Here is a 19698-nt window from a genome sequence, read left to right as displayed (position 1 = left end):
ATATTGTTGTACCCTTGCTTTGGGGCATGAAAGGTCAACAAAGCAAATAGCTGCCGCCTTTTGGGGCAATCAAAATACACCATGTAAGATAAATTTGGAATGGCTTGCAGATGCTGCACATTAGGGAGCTAAAAAGCTTTTAATCCTTATTTAGAACTTTGTGTGTTTTTGTGTGGGGTGGGTTTTTTAATAATTAATTTGCGCAAGCGTCTTGTGTAAAGGATTCCTTGTGAGCCTTTTCCCTTTCAATCTCCACACATCCCCCAGTATTAAAGGAATAATCACGTCAGATCTATGTTCTAAGGAGCACTGTTTGCTAAAAAGAACTCCTCTGAAAAGTAGAGTTACTCAGATCATTAACTTGAGCAGCGATCAGAGTAAGTGGGATCTTAGAAGCACCTATGAGGAACTATTGAGCTGCCACACTGGTTTAAAAACTGCACCTGTATTACTAGTTTCTGTTCCAGTTCATGTAGAAATAATCTAATTTACTATGCAATGTTAAAACTACTTTGAGTTAATAATATGACGTTCAAAAATTCTCAACAGTTGTGTTTAAACTGCTAAGACAAACATTTTCTTTTCTGGTAGCTTCCTAAGTTCAGCACTGTCAACTGGAAAGACATAAGTACAGTAGATCAAAGGATGGAACCTCCCCATAAATTCTTCCTTTTTAGCAGAAAGTAAATTTTTAGGTAATGAAAATTACTGATAGCTAAGGTTCTCTCTTAATTAGTTTGTGACAAATTTCCGACAATATAAAGAGCGACGTGGAAAAAATAAAATTTCCATTAAAGATGCTGCATCTCTTGAGCCCGTAATGCTTTTGCATTTCACAACATGATGTGCCACCAGCTAATGACAGTGTTTCTAACTGGCACCTACAGACCACTCAGTGGAGGAGCCTCTGGGTACACTTCTCCAAGCTCCCCAGCATCTGCCTTGACCGGCTACAACAGTCACACAAAGATGAGGGTCGGGAAGTAACGAATAGTAAAAAGGAAGACATAATATTCATAAGCATGTTTAGTGTTGGTCCCTAAGCCAAGATAATCTCTTGATATAGCAGAGAAACATGAAAAGATTTTAAAGGCCTGTTTCAGGACGCGCCATTTCAGAATGCCTTAACTTCCCACATTTCTTAAAGGTCTTTTAAAAAGATCAAGTTGAGATATCATGCAAATTTATCCCTTTTAGTTAGAACACAAAGATATGTGACAGAGAGAAAGTCTTTGTTCATTGCTATTAGTAGTATTCTTGTAGTTAGGATGATCCAAATATTTATTTAGCAACAGTGCTTATGTGGTAGCACAGGTAACCATCCAATCAATGCCGCCTTCTCAATTATTAGTACTTAATTCTGCAAGCTTCTTTTCCCTCACTAAGATCAAGAATAAACTCTCTCCTGGGTAGAGAGGAACACACATATTTATCCTATTTAGTACCAGTTCTGCAGAGTCTTTCAAAATACATTAAGATTACTGACTCTAATTTTCACGGCAATAAGGATGTAATTTTACCTTACATAAACAAACAAGACAAACCATGTAAAATGGAATTTATTTAATTCATATAGTACAACAAGGAATATAAGAACTTCTGCTTTACATATGTATTTTAAATGCATTTTAGGTATTTTAGTTTTAAAACTTGACATTCAGTAAGAAAGTATACTATCAAAAGCCAAGTTTGAAGACCAGTTAGGAAGTACTCTTACTCTGTGTTACTTGACAGATTGTCACACAGGAACATTTAAAAACACTTTTTTCTGTAGAAAAGTCAGAAAAAAACTCTTTTAAAATGGTCATTACTATGAAATGGAGACTTGCTCATATACCACACAACTACTTCAAAGCTGTCATACTGGCAGTATCCCCATCCCTGTAATCTCTTGTGTATGTAGTTGCAACGTGTGTTCTAGCTGCATTTTAATAAGTGATATGTTTTAAGATGACAGAAACTAATTAAACCTTTCCTGCTACTCAAAGTAAGACAGGCTTTGCCACAGGAATGCATTAGGTATAGTTTATCTACTCTGAACTAGTATTTTCAAAAAGATGTATGGCCCATTTGCTCTGGCTAATTGTTTTTACATAATAAAAAATATGCTCATCAGAGCATAGCAAAGTGCTGTTTTAACTGCTTGAGGAGCTGTTGTGTATCGACATGGCCTGGAAATGCTTCTTCTGACTTCTGAGCAGCTGTGTAGCTCCTCTGAAGATCTCCAACCTGTAAGAAACACAGAAACTAATTTTGTAAATCCAAGCACTGCAGTATTTGCACCATGTATTCCGTGTAGTACCTTTCTGATGCTCAGAAGTGTTTAAACATAGATGGTCCTAAGACTGAACAAATAAAACAGAGTCAGTATGGAGGCTTTTCAGCTCAGGGTTATGTCCCCCTTACATCAAGGGATGAGAAGAAAAAGACAAATGTGATTTTAATGGGAAGAATGCTTCAAGAGAGTAACTTTATATCCCATTCCACCTGACTTCCTGGAGAATGGACAACAAGGTACATCATATCCAGTGCTTGGAGTGAGGAGGAATAAAAAATGGAAGATTTGTTTTTAAATTCCACAGAAGTGCTGTTGTATATACAGGCAAAACACAACCAATCAGGCCTCTGTAAAAGCCACAACTCCACGTGATTTCCTGCTTCCTCACAGAGAGGCACAACAGTGTTGGAGAGCTGATGTTGCTCCTCTGCTGCTTTTACAAGTATGTTTCCACATTGTTCCCAACTTAGGGAACTTTATTTTTCCCTAAATAGCCATCATTTTTTGGAAGGAGGAAGTGTATGTAAGGGGAGCATCTCAGAAAGTGGGTTCAGCAAAAAAGAACCCAAATGTTTGGGAACACATCTAGTAAAAGCGACAGCTCCCGGGTGGAAAGGAAGAAGTTATGGAAAATGTCAGTAGGAGGCCTCTGTTGCCTGTGCATCAGTCAACACAGAGCTTCAGTGCAGCAAGAATTCTCTGAAGGGGAAGAAACCAGGGTCCTGGCCAGAGAAGTTATGTTTTGTAAACCATGGCCTTACACCGAATTAAGGATTGCATTACCATGCTGCATCAACAGCTAGCTGATCTGGCCATCTGTCCTCTCCCTCAGCCTATGCAGGTTCTTTGTGCAAAAGCTATGTAACAAGACATTTGCAGACTAGGATTTACTCCTTAATCGGTAAGTACGGAACACAATTATTCCAAACCTTCTTATGTTTCACAATGGAGAGGATATGCTTACAAATTAATGGGTTGTTCTCTCCTTGACGCATGTACTTTAGTATCTGTAGGAGTTGGGCTGCCCACACAACGCAGACTCATAACAGAATCTTGAAGGTGTAGGCACAAGCAAAGGAGCAGTTTTTTCTTGTGAAAAATGTAAGGACTTGCACAAGTTTCTCCTTATTAACAGGAATGTTGGGGACACTGTTAATTCAGTGTCTGAGACACTCTGTATGAAAGAAATTATTAAGACACAAAATTCAAAGGTTGTAAAGCTGAAGAACAGACTTTCCTTTTGAGATCAGCAAGATCATGGGATGAGTAACTGATATTCTTTCTATAAGTAGGATAAATCCTACTATTTCACTTCCCGTCCTGAAAAAGCCAACGACCATACAGACTGTAGATGAAATTGTTAACGGATTGTTGGGATTGTTAATGGATTGTTCATCTTTTGGGCATTTGGAAAATTACACTATTTTATAGCTAGTTGGCCTCACATTCTCAAAACCAAAAACATCTGAGTGACTACTTTTACACACAAAGCTTCTGGGTATTAAAATGAAAATGTAACTTGTTTTCCTTGAGTTTATGCCCTCTGTATTCTTTTGTCTTACTTATTTGGAATTCTCAGCGATAACAATAAAAACCCAGCTGCCCTACCAAGGCTCAATTTTTAGATTACAATTGTATTACCTTCTCTGAGAGTACTGCAAAATTGAAATGGGGCTCATACATATGAGGTGCTAAAGATGAAGCTGTCTGCAGCAAAGCTCTTGCCTATGTAGAGAAAGAAAAAATAGATAGTGAAATCTGTGAGGGAGGGAGGGTAACAAGAATCTAATGCAATTTTTATCATTCCTAAAAGAAATCATCCTGTGTTTTCTTTACTAAGCCTTTACTAAGGAAGCCATCTTCAACTATGTATGAGTTACACCAATAGTACATTGAGGCATAATACAGTTTAATAGCATTGAAATGAATAAGATTCTTGGTTGAGTTAGAAAAAACACATTGGGACTTATTCAGTTAAGCAATTCAGTTCTAAACACTTAACAGAATATATTAATTAAAAAAAAAAGTATTTAAAGTCCCACTCCACTGTATTTACCTGTTGTCTGTGACAGCACTGTCTTAAGCATCCCTGAAAACCTAAATTTTACCATAAAAATGACAGTTTTCACACTAAAAAAATTTAATAAAATTATCTTTTTTTCTGACTAGCAAAATAGTAACATTAAAAACTAATGAAAAATTAAGTATCACAGTGTGCATTTTCATGCTCTAAATCCAATACAAAATTAAGTTCAACTTGTGAATGCTTTTACTAAAAAATGGAGAACTTCTGGGGAAAAAATCTGATCTTTTAAAAACAAAAGTATCTGTAAACTGTTTGGGAAGGCAGAGTTAAGAACTTATTAAAACTCCCTAAATCTGACAACTCTGAGTACATGCAACAGTACTTATGAAAGAACATTGTGAAATAAAATCCAAGATAAGCAAAATATCTTCACATTTTTCATTCTTCAGTGTATAATTTTATTGCCACGACGATCCTGGTTTTTAATTATATATGTGATACAAGAAGAAAATAGAAAATTTTAAGCTAAAAACTAAAATAGACAGGAAACGATTATAATGGAAAGTCTCTGCAGTGCTAATTATTAGCAATTACAACCTCCACAACTGGACATAAGTTCCACCTGGGAATTAAATGTCTGTAAATTTACTGATTATGAAACTGAAACTAAACCCAAAGTGTATTTTGTCACTGGAAACATCCAGTGCTGGGTTCATTTCAGTGTTTCCATGATAATTGCTAGTTTACCTGAATGAAGTTAACTTTGAGAATTTGCTCTTAAAAAAAGGTATTTACAAGTCTTTATATTGTATTGTAGTTCTCTGATGTATATATGACTCTACCAAAATAGGTTTGCTCCCATAAAAAATGAACACATTTAATCCACTGCGCATGTCAATTATACATCTAAGCGCAATACAACTCGATATACTCACATTAGGTAAGACGAACCACCAAGCTTACTGATGCAAAAGTATTTATGAAGAACCTGCTGCTTTGGGACAAAACTCTACAGCAATCTCTTTGTTGAAAAAAATCTTTCAAGAGCTGACCTGATTGCTGTCTTCTGCCACTCAACAAAAGTATATTATCGACATTTATAAACTGAATATATAGTCAATGTTGTAATTTAAGTGACAATCACAGATTTATGGGTTTTGTTTTGGGTATCAGTTTAGAAAAAAGATATCAAGAACTGCAAAGCCACTGTGAACCTTGTTTATCTTCAATGAACCATTCGAATATGCCTAAGAATGAGCAGTCTAATGGGAGATGGCATGACAATGTGGAGGTTACACTGAAACATGCAGAAAAGTTACCCATGTTTTCTGCCTGTAATAATAAGCCAGATGTTCATATGATGCCTCCACCTCAGGGAAATGGCATGTTTCTTAAGTACAAAAGGGCCAAAGGAAGCATTCTGCTTAGGCTGAGATTCAACACCAACCTGTTCAACGTGACCTTTTCGCATTTCCAGCACAGCCAAGTTGTTGTAAGCTTCCGCATAGTTGTTATTGTTGACTAACGTTAGCTTGAAACACTGGTAAGCCAGATTCAGGTCTCCTATCCCCTAAAAGTAAGATTGTATCTTAATTTGTGAAAATATTGGAAACCACATACATCTGTTTTGTTGTCTGGAGTGTCTTTTCACCCATATGTACTACCATGGGACACAAATTACAATAAAAACATGCTGATCGCTACCATATGTGCTTTCTTTCCAGACCCTCTCATTTGCTTCATATTCTTCCTCCAGACAGAATCGTTTCTCTCCAGCACAAACTTCCATGCTCCAAGTGATATTCACTTCATCTAATTTAACTTTTAGATGACTAAAGTGTTATCTAAAGACTATGCTATCTGCTACTGTCTATAGTAGGGTAAGAAAAACAGAGATGTCTCCAGAGGGGAAGTCATCTTGCCTCTCTGTCTCTACACGGATTTAAAGAAATCACACATAAGCCTAGTTTTTAGAAGATGAAAATGAAGGGAGATGAATTTCTTTGTATGGAGCAGCTGACTACTCTTTAATGCTCTACTGTTATGACCAACACTGATACAGCATCAGGTTAAACATTAAAAGTGAAAAATGCTGAAAAATACAGGCACATCAGTCCAAATTTTAATATTTTAGGCAGTATAAATTAATGTGTTTATCCCAGTTGCAGTAAAATCAAGATGAACAGCTGAGTTTCTCTCTGACTTAAGTTAAATCATCATCAGCATTTGAAGACATCTCATATTAGAAAGCTGTCAAAAACTTTATTCCGTAACCTTATTCTGGGCACCCAGCCAAACAGAAATCTAACACAACTTCTGGAAGAACATCTGCAAAAATGGGCAATGAATGCAAATTAGTGTAGAAATTTAACAAACTTTATCACACAATTACACAATATTTCTATAGCTGCCTGTAAGACGGAGGAATATGCCTTCTCAACTATGACATACATAATGCTTTAGTGTCTGCTACATGCTGCTGAATACGTATTTTTATGACAAGAGAATCGGTCTAATGCTCCATGTAACACAAATAACAGCTCAGAGAACAGTATCTCGAATTCAGTTTTTTTGTCGGATTAGCTTGTATTGCAGGAAAGGCCTTCAAAGGGCTGGTACGTGTTGCAATTCTTTTAGAAAGAAGGGAAGGTTAAAGATGGTGGGGAGGGAGCATCTTTTAGCAGGAGTAAGCCACGTTCTGTGAAGATGTAAAGAACTTTGTTCTTTTGCCTATTCCTCTCTACTGAAGTGCAAATAAACCTTTAATCTGTACTGCACTTTATGCTGTGCACTACTGGGTTTCAGATTTCAAAGCAGGGCAATGACTCCTTCCTAGTTATTCTTTTTCTAGTTTTTGTAAAATTATATTTACTCAGAAAGGTTGTTAATATTTTTCATACCACAGCCACGTGTCCCAAGTTGTACCACACATCTGCTGTCTCCTCCTCATTTTCAGCCAAAAACAGTGCACGTTCAAAAGAAGATAGTGTCATATCATATTGCTGGGCATAGAAGCAACAGAGGCCCAGATTGTTAAAAAGTTGGCAGTTATAAACACCCATCTGCAGGAGCCGTCTAGATTGGAAAAAAAATAAAAATTTTTTTTAGATTAATTTAAAATCACAGTTCTAGCCTAAATGATAAAGTTCTCTCCTCCTCCTTCCCTATTCTAAGAGGGTGTAACAACAAGTGTTGTAGGATTACACCTGCTAAAGGTTTCATGAAGGGCAGTGCAGGGCATTTTTGATTAGTAGAATCAAAGCTGTGCAGAACAGTCTTCATGTAAGTTAGATAACTTCTGTCTTTTTGACTGTGCCATATGATCTGACTTTACTGTAAGACAGAGCTGTAGCAGACTTTCTCCATTTCTTCTTTCCAATCACTCAACCTCAATCAAGCTGTAATTTGTTGTAGTTACTTTTTATAACTCTTCAGACTTCAATTTTTTTCTTGATTCCTGTCCTTCAGCACTGCTTTAATCAGTGCTAGTGCATCTAGTATGTAAATCTACATTAATCTTACATTTGAAGCATAACTCAGAATTTGATTTAAATTGATGTTCTTTAATGTGCCTTTAGAATGGAGATTGTTTATAAAAAATCTCTTTATTAATACTTATAGGAAAAACAGATATGCTAAGAGGGCCAGGGAAAAAGAGGGCTGCTGTCTGCAGCATTACTGTGAGTTTCTGAACCTAAAGCATAAAAGAGCTCAGGTCCAACAGAAATGAGACGGCAGGGCTTATATTGACTTAATCTGCCCTTAGACTTAAGAACATGAGTAAGGCTCCTTTGCACTCTGACTATATTGCAATAAAGCAGCAAAGATGCAAGCAGCATTGTTTAACGCTATCTTTTTATTGCTCTCAGGGAAACATGGGGGAACCCCAGCCCACGTTCAAGTAAGGGATTTTGTCGTCTCAACTGCTTGTGACTTCAGGTGGAGTTTTTCAAAGACTACTCTTTCAAAGGGCTAAATAGGATGTCCATGTGCCTTCTGAATGCAACTGAAGTTGAGAGTAAGGTCCAGTGTTCTCAAACTGCCTCATGCTGTGAAAGATCATTTCTTGTTTATTAATTAAATAATAACTGTTTTGATAATCTTTGTTGATACTTCTAAATATTCCGCATGTAACGATGACAACTTTTTAAGAGAGAGATGTAATTTTCACTGGCCAAGAAGATAAGTAAATTGGTATGCTGATTTTATGGTGATATTTGTCCAAATGCTCAATCATCCTCCCATGCCAATCTCCTAATGTTCTTTTTTTGCTATCAGCATTACAGAAATCAACCCTTTGTATTACCCTCCCATCCGTTCATTTCCCCCTCCCTCCCCACAAGCGCAGATACCTATAAAACCGCAGAGCTATCTCGGGCTGGTCTGAATAAAAGTGGTTACTGCCAATGCATGCAATGGCTTCCACAAGAGTATTGTCTTGTTTTAAGACGTCTTTATAGTACTCTGCAGCTGAGGAGATATTGTTCATTTCCTATATAATTGGGGAAAAAAATCACATTAATTCTACTTTTTATTACTGATTTTTATCATAAAACTTATTAAAATGTCAATCTACTGAGTGCTTTATCTATGCCCTGTACAGTACTTAACTGAGATTAATTATGTATGCTCTTAGAGTTCTCTGATTGTACAAAGCAACATCACCGATTGGCATCTTCACAAGCGACACACACATCCACGAGAAGAATGCACATTAATTTATTAGTGCTAGCTGTACCTGTCATTAACTCTATGCCATAGCTACAAAAAGAGATTTTTTTTTTATTTTATTTTTCAGAAAAAGAGATTGGTCAGAAGCTTAGCACGTGCAATAGGCATTAGCTACTTTTTGCACAATGCCTCGTGATACACAGTACTGTGCAGTCGGTTTCCCAGTACGGTAACATACAGTAGACGTATTTCCCCAGTCAATGTCTCAATTATTTTCAATGCTTTGTAAGCCAACTCATTAATTGCTCTGAACACAAATGAGAATATAATTGCATATGAAGAATTATTACGTGCCTTTGAAAACAGGAATCATGGATTTATTACCAAAACTTGTACTAGCTACGGTATGCCAGTTAAGACAACTATATTGTATAAAAAATATTCTTGGATGTATGCTAATTGGAAGATGAATTAGGGTGAACTCATTGCTGTAAACAACGTCACACTGTTTCTGAGGAGTGCAAGTCACTAGAGGACTCTACCCCGTATCAGAAGAAAATAAATTGAAAGATCAAAATACACTTCTGTGATTAGAGAGGAATAATTGCTACCTGTGTGCTGTAGATACACTGTACGCTCAACATGACTAAAAAATAAGCTTTTGTTTAACCTCAGCAGCATATTTAGCTATGAAAGGATGTATTTCCGGTGATGAAAGGAAATAGTGCTAAAGCACTCCCTTTTAAAATGTTTTTTTAAAAATCAAAAAAGGTCTACAACTCTTCTTACTGTCAAAAGGTAGTGACAGAGAAGAAAAGCTCTGATTAAGATGCCTGATGAATATATTCCACTTGCGAGTCAATGTAATGAGGACGGCCCTGTGCTGCAGTACAAATCTTTGCTAATGAAGGTATAATCCTGCACTCAGGTGTCAGTGCAGAACTAGATCCTGTCAACTATATACTGCTCTTCAATAATTCCTTAAAGGGTTATGCAGTGTTATGTATGGTTCTGCAAAATAATATCCATATTAAAAACTGTTTAACAATTCAGAAAGAAAAGCCTCCAAAAATTATGCAGCTGTTTTCTTCCTTGCTGAAGGACAAAAAGGATTTAATATGAAAATGGATTAATGCTTAGGGGTTAGATGAGAATGATGAGAACAGGAAAGAATGCCAAGTATGAATGCAGACACACAAAAAATTAAAAATCCATGACTTTGTTTAAAACATTTGCTCTGGAATAGCATCATTACCAACTTTCAGTGTAAAACAATATTAAGTCCACTGTTTGACATGAAAATGAACACTTTTAAAATAAAAAATACATGGTTACCAAGATAAAATGAAACTACTTTTAAATCTAATCCTACTTAAAATAACATCTACTTCCTAAACTAAGAAACATTCACATTCCAACTGTCCTCACTGGCTTAAGAAACTAACGGTAACACATAGTGCTAATAAAGACGTTGACGAGTAGACTATTTTGCTGTTGAATCCTGCTAGCAGACTCTTGGTGACTTGAGCAGTTATAGTACGATGAAACATATATAAACTAGACCTAGCCACACAGACAACATCTGGACCACTTAACATGGACTTGCTTCTGTGTGTCAAGGGCAAATAGGATCTCAGTAGTGTAATTAACCATTTAAATAAGTCTGCAAGGCTCCCCTGACATTACTTTGGTATCTTTGTGTAATGTTACCTGTTTTGCATTCGTGATAATGAAAATCAGCATAGTTAATTTTTTATGACCTTACGGTTATATTCAGCTGTTGGCTCTTTTTTCTTGCTCCAGCAGCTAACCTTGGCCACAATAAGGATTGCATAGTGGGTGCGTACCTCGTAGATTCTGGCAATTCCACAAATAAGAGTCACTTCTCCAGGAAATCGATCTAATCCTTGCTTGAAAAGGTTCAAAGCTGTTACAGGCTGATCCAAGCGCAAATACACCTAAGCAAATAAAAGGTGTATATAAATGTCAAACGTCTGACTTTTATACTTGTACTGCTGTTTAACAGGGGAGATAAATAAAAGAGATGACACCTCCCTCTATGCAGTAAACCATGAGCTGAGATGGTGAATATTGGGAAAATAATGGAGTGAATACTGAATAAATCTCTGTAATGAAGATAAAATAGGGTAATTAAGATAATTAAATTTGCATGCATATCATCTAGAAATTATTAATTAATCTGGACATTACTAATAAACCAAATAAGTATCTTGTTATTTATTATCATATCAAAATAACATACTCTGACACTGAGGTGAAGGTATCACCTTGAATATTTTCCTGTTTAATATATTTTTTTAAAACGCATGTTTAGGCTTGAAAGAAATGGATCTTCAGGTTGATAGTGCTGGATTATCAGAATATTTTACTTAGTCAAATAAGACTGTGCTGCACAGAGCAGTGACACTTTTGAATTTCCTTACTGCTCTGCCAACCTTCCCTGTCACAAACAGTAAAATTCCAGCACAGAAAGAGGGCAGTTTGGTCTACGTGATTTTGGCTTCTGTGTTGATCATAACAATGTGTGATGTGGATAACGTTGCGTGAGAATTGGATAGAGGACATCAACGTGTGGATAGAGACCACCTCTGAGCGTACAACTGTAAAGCCCTCCTGTTGTGAGGTATGGTAAATACAGCTACAGCAAAGGAAAAATACCCCGCACACCTACTTTGGGAAACTAGATGGCTAGAGTGATTAATCTGTCTCCCACTGAGTGGAAAAGTGTTTTGAGTGCTCCTGTTGGAGAAATATTACATTAAACAGTGCTAATACTTGGTATGACTGAAAAAGGCAAAGAATCTGTGACTGGTATCCTGACACAAACATTTTGTGACGCAATGTAAGAAAAATATCAACGTTAACTGGACACCTGAGAAACCTCCAAACACATTTTCTGCTTCTCCTTTGAGCTTCATGGACTTTTGAGTGCCAACAATCAAAATGCTAGTTAAAGTCCCAAGTTCTTTATTTGCATCCCTATAGATATATACTGCTGTAGACATTTGCAAAGAATTCTTTCCTATGACCACTCAAATGACATTCTTAATTGTCAAAGAGCTGTCAACTGCGAGTGCCTTCCTAGTAAAGGGACTACCATTTCAAGTTGATCGCTGGCAAAAAGAAAAGAAGAGAGGCAATGTTTTCCAGTCATTTTGCCAATGTCACTTGTGTTTCCTGTATTAAGCTAGAAAATCAATTCCTTCTTGTGAAAAGTAATAAAAGAGTAAGGGGTTTGGGTTTTTGGGGGGTGTGGTTCTTGGTAGACTAGGACTGCACTAATGACACCATCAATAAATATATTTTAAATCAACGATTTATTCCTAATGCACTCTATCTGGGCATGTTGCTGTATCTAAACAAGACTTCAAGTCTTTTGCTATAGCTTTTCATTTCTAAACCATGCGGCAGTTTCTGATGTATTTTCTGTCTGCATTAAATTTTAAACTGTAAATAATTGTCTCCGTTGTGACTGTCATGCTCCTTACTTTCTTCTAGCAACAGTTTCCTACACCTGAATTACTCTGTAAAGAGTTTGAGTGGAAAGCACACAGATGAAAGAGAATACACGATAGCTGGGTATGACTTCTTAATTAAGAAGAACCTTGGCTGGGTGTTTTACTCCTAATTATCACCTATGTAAGTGACTTGTACAATTTATCCAAAATAGGTGCAGTAAGGCAGTGCACATTGCCCTACCTACAAATAATTCCATATTTTGTTTGAACTGAGACAAAATTTTAATTAGCTGGTTTTTTTGTTTGCTTACTTGTTTTTTGACCTCATCTAGCTATGGAGCACAGCTATCTTCATATTCTTCAGGCAAAAAAAGTAAAAAATGGAGGACAGGAAATTCCACTAGATCTGCTCCTTTTTTATCTTTTTCTGTTTGTTTATGAAGTGTGTTTTCTGAGCATTATGACTCAAGTCTGCTCTATTGCTTCATCTGGAGGTTCACTCCAAAGATGCACTTGCTACAGATCCTCTGTGCAAATATTATGCTAAGATAACACAGCCACAGTGCTCTACTATGTAATGCCCATATCCAGTGGAATATCACATTGTCCAACATCTCTGCAGAGTGTAGAGCTGCTGTCCAGATGAGTGGCAAAAGAAATTAAAAGACAGGCAGGACAACTTCCACCTACTTGCAGCGGCTTTGGGGAAATCTCCTCTTTAGGAGAACTACAGCTACAGTCATTAAGTTTTAGATGCTAAATGCAAAATGGTTCCATTTTCTTTTCAGTATCTCTCTTACCTTTGGTAAAAATATCCCATTTCCAGCTCTTCTGGGTCATGAAATACTTCTAACTTCTCAGCAGCCTCGACTTCTTTAAAGACACTTTATTTTTTTAGTTTTCTTTTGGTCTTTTATCTTTTCATAAATTACATTTCAAGGGAGAGTTAGCTTTCAGGAAAATATTTTTAAAAACCCAGATAGCTGTTGTAATAATGACCATAAACAGAAAACTAATTGGTACCATAGTATCGGTCTGTTTGCACAGAACTTGATGCAATCCTATTATCTTTTTAATGGCTGTTTAAGTCAAGTCTTATCTTTCCACTACTGTCGGATTGAGCTACATCTCAGTGCCCTACTCTATTGCCTGTCCACCCACAGTCACTAAATCATGTTGTGCGATGCTTCATACTTGAGCAAGCTGGTCTATGGAGTGGGAGGTGGAAGTTCAAATGCAGCTCCTATTTGAGCTAGTAAAGATGTGGGGGGAAGCATATCTCCCATAACGAATCACTGTGTGTTAATCCAATTACTCTGCCAATTTAATCACTCTGTGTAGCTCATGTGTTTTGCAGAATGACTCCCGGTAGTGATAGAAATCTAAAATTACTAAGCTCAATTGAGTAAACTAACTCCAATTGCTGTATTGAAGACAAGTCTCCAGATAGCAATGATGATCATTTAAATACAAAATGTAAATTGCTCAAGAAATTTAAAGGTAAAGCAAGTATCATAATATGAATATCTGAATTATCCACTAGTAGTGATGACTTTTGGATAGGCCTGTGACAACTGGCTTAAAGGGAGCTGATAAAGAGCAACTGATTTCATCTCTTTCTAGGACAAGAGGAAGAAAAATGCAGTTTTAGTTTCTCACAGGCCACCTTTTCTTGAATGTCTTGGAAAATGTTTAGAAGCTAATGTGTACCCTGGTAAACAAGTAATTCTGAGGCTTAGCTGTGCCACTTGGTTTTTTTAAAGCTTTTAATGCCTTTACTTTGACAGAACATTCTCTGTTTCAAGGTCTCTGATTGCTTCCTTTAAGCTCACTTTGTTTTGATTTTTCTTGTGAAACTAGGATTTTGAGCGTCACTCTTCACTTACTGATTTATTGCATTAGTTTCCTAGGAGACCATATATGGCTACATTTGTCTTCATACTGGAACTCCAGTAATTCTTTAGCTATATAATCCTCATTGGAGTTTAGAGCAAAGAATACAGTAACGTAGGAGAGGGATTTTGGGGTTTTTTGGGGGGGTTTGTTGGGGTTTTTTTTGGGAGGGGGTGTTAGGGGTTTTTTTGAAATCTGGAAGCTCCAAAATCTTTTTGCAAACTACAGACTTCAATTTCAACTGTTAGCATGTATTGCCTCAGGTCTATATGGAGATCACACACTATTAAACTTAATGGTGTATCAAAGCTCAACACTCAGCTATTCTGGTGTATGGACTTCTCAGGGATAGTCTGGAATTTCACTTCATTTTTAAGCAAATCTATGACTTACTTTTGCCAAATACAAGATTGTATCAACCATGTCCTGTTGCTTGAGAGCTGACTTAAATTGTTTTTCGGCTTCACGATATAATCCTAACCTAAAGAGACAACAGATATAGAAGGTGTTTATTTGTTAGGTTTTTTTTTTTAAAAAGCTTATTAAATAATGAAGCAGTGCACACTAAACCGAACATGGACAGCCCAAAAGCATACCTTAAGGTAATGTATTTGTGTGCATGTTAACAAAACCCATGCTGTTAAATATATAAGGTTACAAAGACACCCATTCAAAACTGTGAAAACAGCAAATTAATAAAATTTGGCCCTGTTTTGTAAATGGAGCCTTCTGGTGCTAACTGAATAATGATGTACTCATTTTCATCAGACTCCTTCCTGCTCTTTGCACAGAATGGACAGGAGAAAATGAGCAATTAAAGTGATGCCTCAACCTCTACCCATGTGGTTTTGGATCAGAACTTCCTTACTCATGGCAAAAATTATGTAGATGCTCTCCACTGTAAAGTTCAAGGAATGCTTAATCATCTATAAAACACTTTCTCCTAGCCTCCTATAGGAAGTGGTGAAACTTCTATTGCTGATATTAAAAATCTCTAACTGTCTGTTGAAAACATGCTGTGTGGTGAACGGCACCGCAGCTTAAGACCATCCAAGCAGATCGCTTGGGAGGGGGCAGTATATGGCACATGAATCTCGTGGAAGTCTGTTTCATCTCAAAAGCATTTGTTTTGCAGTATTGCTGTAGAATATTTTGCAGTTTTCTTTAAATGCGACATTGACCACAAAATTAAGAGGACTGTACCAATTCAACACCAGCAATAAGGTACACTTTCTCATATGCAAATTGTCTTTCCTTTCCTTCAGCCAAAGAGCACATATACTTGGTGAAGAAACACAAAAAACAGCCAGAACAAGCCAGCCAAAACAAAGAAACACAGCCAATGGAGATGTAAGATAATTTGGGATACTGGAAGTACATGTGCCTGCTTGGATGCTTTAGTCTCTATAACACTATTCATAAAAATCCTGAAAGTGATGAATGACCTCTAAGCTCAAAAAAAATCAGTCTAATTTTTCTAAAGAATGTCAAATAAAGGTTAAGGAGAGTGAAAAATATCATTAGTTTGGGCATCTAAAAAGAAGCAATAGTTTCAAGCCAAGATACAACATGAAATTTTAAAGGTCCAGCTGCTTTGTATTATCAGCCTGTTCATACAAGAATTGCTTATAGAATTGCAAAGACTGCAAATGATGCTTCAGTTTTTTAACAGCCAATAAGGTATCCATGCTTTACATTCATGGGACAAACACAGTGTAAAGAACGAAAGGGGGAGCTGCACCAGTACTTGTTTGAATTATGGGAAGCAGGGCTGTTATCAGGAGGAGTTTCACCTGGTTTGGTAGAACTCACTGTTAAAATCATAGCTAGATCCTCAGCAACCACTCTAAACTGCTTGCAATAAGCTCTCCTCCCCGCTGTTGCCACTCTTTCCTCAGAGAGGCATATCGCTGCACAGTGTCGGGGTACTACTCCTAAGTCATTTCTATCAGATGCCTGGGTACAGGGTGCCAGCCCTGAGGCCTTGGCATCTTTGGACCTCGTACTTCTTGGGCAATGTCCCTCTGGCAGAATGCGCCTAAAGTGAATATATCATTTTTTATTATTTCATCAATCTGAAGCCTTCATTGACAGGTAATTTCTCAAGCTAATATTGTAATATTCATTTTGTGTGGTCTGTTTTAACAATAGTTCTCCGCATTTATTTACTGACTTTTCAAATGACTTTGCTACACATTAACAAATGTGAAGATGCAACTAACTCAGTTACTTAAAAGTCCGCAATGTTGATAACTTTACCTCAAGCAGTTGACCATCATCTCCTTGTATATTAAAGGAGATTTAATTGTAAGCACGGCGTGCTCCAACTAAATACTTACTGAACTATTTCTCAGCGTTCAGCATTGTGCAATGCACCCAGCAGTTCAGGTCCTGCACTCGTACTCACTGATCACAGAAGAAATGAAGCAGGGCTTACCTATAGTAGCACTTCCCAATTTGGACTTTCCACCACCAGTCCTTGAACTGTGCGTGCTCAGTGGCAAGGGCTGCCAAATCTAGAGCCTTCCAAAACAAACCCATCATCTTAACATTAATACCTTCAATGTTTACACAAAGAAAAAGAACACGAAGTGAACAATGTAAAGGTTTTTGCAAAGATACAATTTTGAACAAAAAGTCCTGGTAAACTTGAGGTGGGGGCACTGCTTTAATGTTTACAATTTTTATACCTTAGTGCATGAAGAAGCTGAAAGGATAATTTGTGCCTATAAGAATATGTAATCCAAATAGCTTCTAGTAATTCAAAGAGAAAATATAACATTAATTTGATCAGACTCCTGGAGTACTGCTTCAGAATATATAGAATATTTGCATAAGCTGACACACTTTTCCCGAGTTTCCCATCCTTGTTCACTAAAACTTGTTAAAAACAAGTAAAAATATACTAAAATAAAGAAATCAGTTCAGCCAGTTTGAAATACTGTAGAAATTGTCATCTCATTGCTAGTATCAGGCTGCCTCCACTTCTGGGAACTCTGAGATGTGTACAGTAAGAAATACTTCTTCCTTTAAAAAGTCTACAATGTAAATAATTATTTTATGACAGGAAAAATAGATACATAATCTAAGAAACAGCTATTGAAGAGGGTGGAGGTCTAAAATCTCTCTTATCTGGTATACTGGAAAAGTAGGTATGCTAATCAATGTGCTACCATCAGCCACCACAGACAGAATCTATGGTTTTTCATGTTTTAGCTATAATTTCAACACTTCTGTTAAAACAAATAGATGTGTGTTCTGTACCAAAACCTACCACAGAAGCAATTGTTCGTGTTCCTTTTTTTTAAATTCCATTTCTTCCCAGAATACATCAAAGCCATGTTACGTTTGTTACTTATATTTTAGGGATATCATCAGGAATAGTTAAAAAGCTTTATCTCAGCATTTTTATAACAAAGAACTGATCTTTTTTTTGGTTTTCATAAACATTTTGCAGACCATGGAAATCAGAAACTAGCTACCTATTAGGAACAATATGGAAAAGTTCTGTGCACTGGCCACCCAGTAGCAGAGGAACCAATAATTTCCAGGAAAAAAAAAAATCTGAATACTTGAAATACCAGAAAGAGCCTAATTTAGAGACATCTACTTCTGGGTTTAATTCCCATTCTTCCTGCTAGGAAAATGAGGCTGCAAATAATCAACGGGTGTAGAGTTGACATAGCACAGCAAAGTAAGCGGAGCTATGACAACTTAGACAAGTTGCTCTCTTTTGGCTCTGTGAGAAGGAAGTTGTTTTCTGTAGCAATTCAGGCTAAGGAGTTGCACTGAAGCTCTCCTCAAAGACAGCTGTCATTCCCTGCCTCTGCAATAGGAGAGAGAAAACTGAGGAAAGTTGTAAACTGAAGTCACTGTTTCTTCCAGTTGAGTGGAATCCTTGAAGACCTCAGATGGCAGCTCTTATCTTGGTTGCCCTTTGATTCTTAATGGCTTTGCAAATTACACAACAGGGCCTCTCCATACTACAGCTATAATGGGGAAGAAGCTTGCTTCAAGACAGAATTTATCAGTTTCCCTTCCAGACAAATACTTTCTTTCTTCTGCAGGTACATAAGCAATTTTGTCCTAGTACCGGGAAAATTTGGGAAAGTAGTTGATGTTAAAACCTGGGTTACTTTTGTTGCATTTACAAATGTATGAACAATGCGTGTGTCTGTCAAATACCACACCTGCTTCTAATGCAGCATGAGCAGCCGCTTACAACAAGTAAGGATCATACTGCAAATAACGTGCTTCAAAGAGCTTTCCTTAAAGTGCTCTGATGACAAGTATTCAAGGAGAAAGGCTGAATTTCAAAAAACAATCCCTTCTGTAGCTCTACATGCAGCTTTCTTTCTGGTACCCTAATGATTTCTGATAACTATTTTATGCAAGGCTAACAATTCTGGCTGGAATTCTACTGGAAAGTGGGAACTAAGACTGCTTCAGGCTCAGCAAACACTAACATCAGCAGTTTATCTGCCGGTGGAGATCCTGAGCTCCTACTGGGATCTTATTACTAACATCAAAGAACAAAGCATGACTTTATTTTGAAGTTAGTTTCTGAAATTAAGCCCTGTTTTTATACTTTCCTATTAAGGAAGTAGGAAAGGAATAGGAAAATCCGGTTTCTGATACTTTACAAGCACTCACAAAAACTTTAATCCAATACTACAAATGTTACCAATATTTCTAAAAAGTGTTTGCCTGAAAAAGCTTTGTGCATATCAATGGCAGCTTTTTGCAGGCTAGTAGTTAGACTTTCTGCTGGTATTACAACAAAATCTTTTCACAATGTAGCCTTTGAAATGTTAGCAAATTGATTAAAATAAACTTTTAAATGTCAAAGCCTTCACCTTGCCATGTCAATACTGCTACCATATTTCAATTTCAGTTTGCTGCAAACTTTTTTCTTTTAATTGTGTAGTTTAGGTACAAATCAATGTTCAATCTGCACAACATGTTAATTTAACACCAATCTATAATAGCAGTAGTGTTATGCCTGTCCCGCACTCCTATGCATTGCTGAATGTTGGTGCAGTCGTATTAATAACTAGAAGGGAAAACCAGCATGGGTTGTGGATTGGCAGATACTGGAATCTCCTTTTAAGGATTTTTGCTTCTAATGCACGTATCAGAAAAAAGCCCACAGTGATTGTCCCAGAAGTTTTAACTAACATTAGGATATAACTCATCATCTGGAAATGCTGGTCAGCTGAAATTGTTACTCTCTAGAGCACTTAGCGTAGTTACTCATGTATGCAGGAGTCCACTTCAATAGCAGTCTCAGCCCTGGGAAGCCTTTCAGAACAAGTTTAGTTTACTCTCAGTTCTTATATTTGTGCAAATAA

The 19698-nt window shown here is 36.9% G+C and overlaps 1 protein-coding gene across 4 annotated transcripts in view; it reads right to left on the bottom strand.

Annotated features, from left to right (window-relative positions):
* Nucleotides 1–1544: 1544 nt before the first annotated feature.
* The window catches only part of TTC8 (tetratricopeptide repeat domain 8), a 49386-nt gene continuing 31232 nt past the window's right edge, over nucleotides 1545–19698 (bottom strand). For 3 of the 4 annotated variants that reach the window (XM_054827189.1, XM_054827190.1, XM_054827191.1), the window contains 8 exons: nucleotides 16785–16870; nucleotides 14741–14828; nucleotides 10823–10933; nucleotides 8657–8796; nucleotides 7205–7379; nucleotides 5752–5874; nucleotides 3920–4003; nucleotides 1545–2229 (listed from right to left, as the gene is read on the bottom strand). In XM_054827189.1, the coding sequence (XP_054683164.1) occupies nucleotides 2113–2229; nucleotides 3920–4003; nucleotides 5752–5874; nucleotides 7205–7379; nucleotides 8657–8796; nucleotides 10823–10933; nucleotides 14741–14828; nucleotides 16785–16870 (924 nt within the window). In that variant the 3' untranslated portion in view covers nucleotides 1545–2112. The remainder of the gene's footprint in view (nucleotides 2230–3919; nucleotides 4004–5751; nucleotides 5875–7204; nucleotides 7380–8656; nucleotides 8797–10822; nucleotides 10934–14740; nucleotides 14829–16784; nucleotides 16871–19698) is intronic. The other variant, XM_054827192.1, reaches the window with a different exon arrangement.

The sequence above is a fragment of the Grus americana genome, chromosome 5 (assembly GCF_028858705.1).
Source record: "Grus americana isolate bGruAme1 chromosome 5, bGruAme1.mat, whole genome shotgun sequence".
In the NCBI taxonomy this organism is placed as follows: Eukaryota; Metazoa; Chordata; class Aves; order Gruiformes; family Gruidae; genus Grus; species Grus americana.
This window is presented reverse-complemented; position numbering and strand designations above follow the sequence as displayed.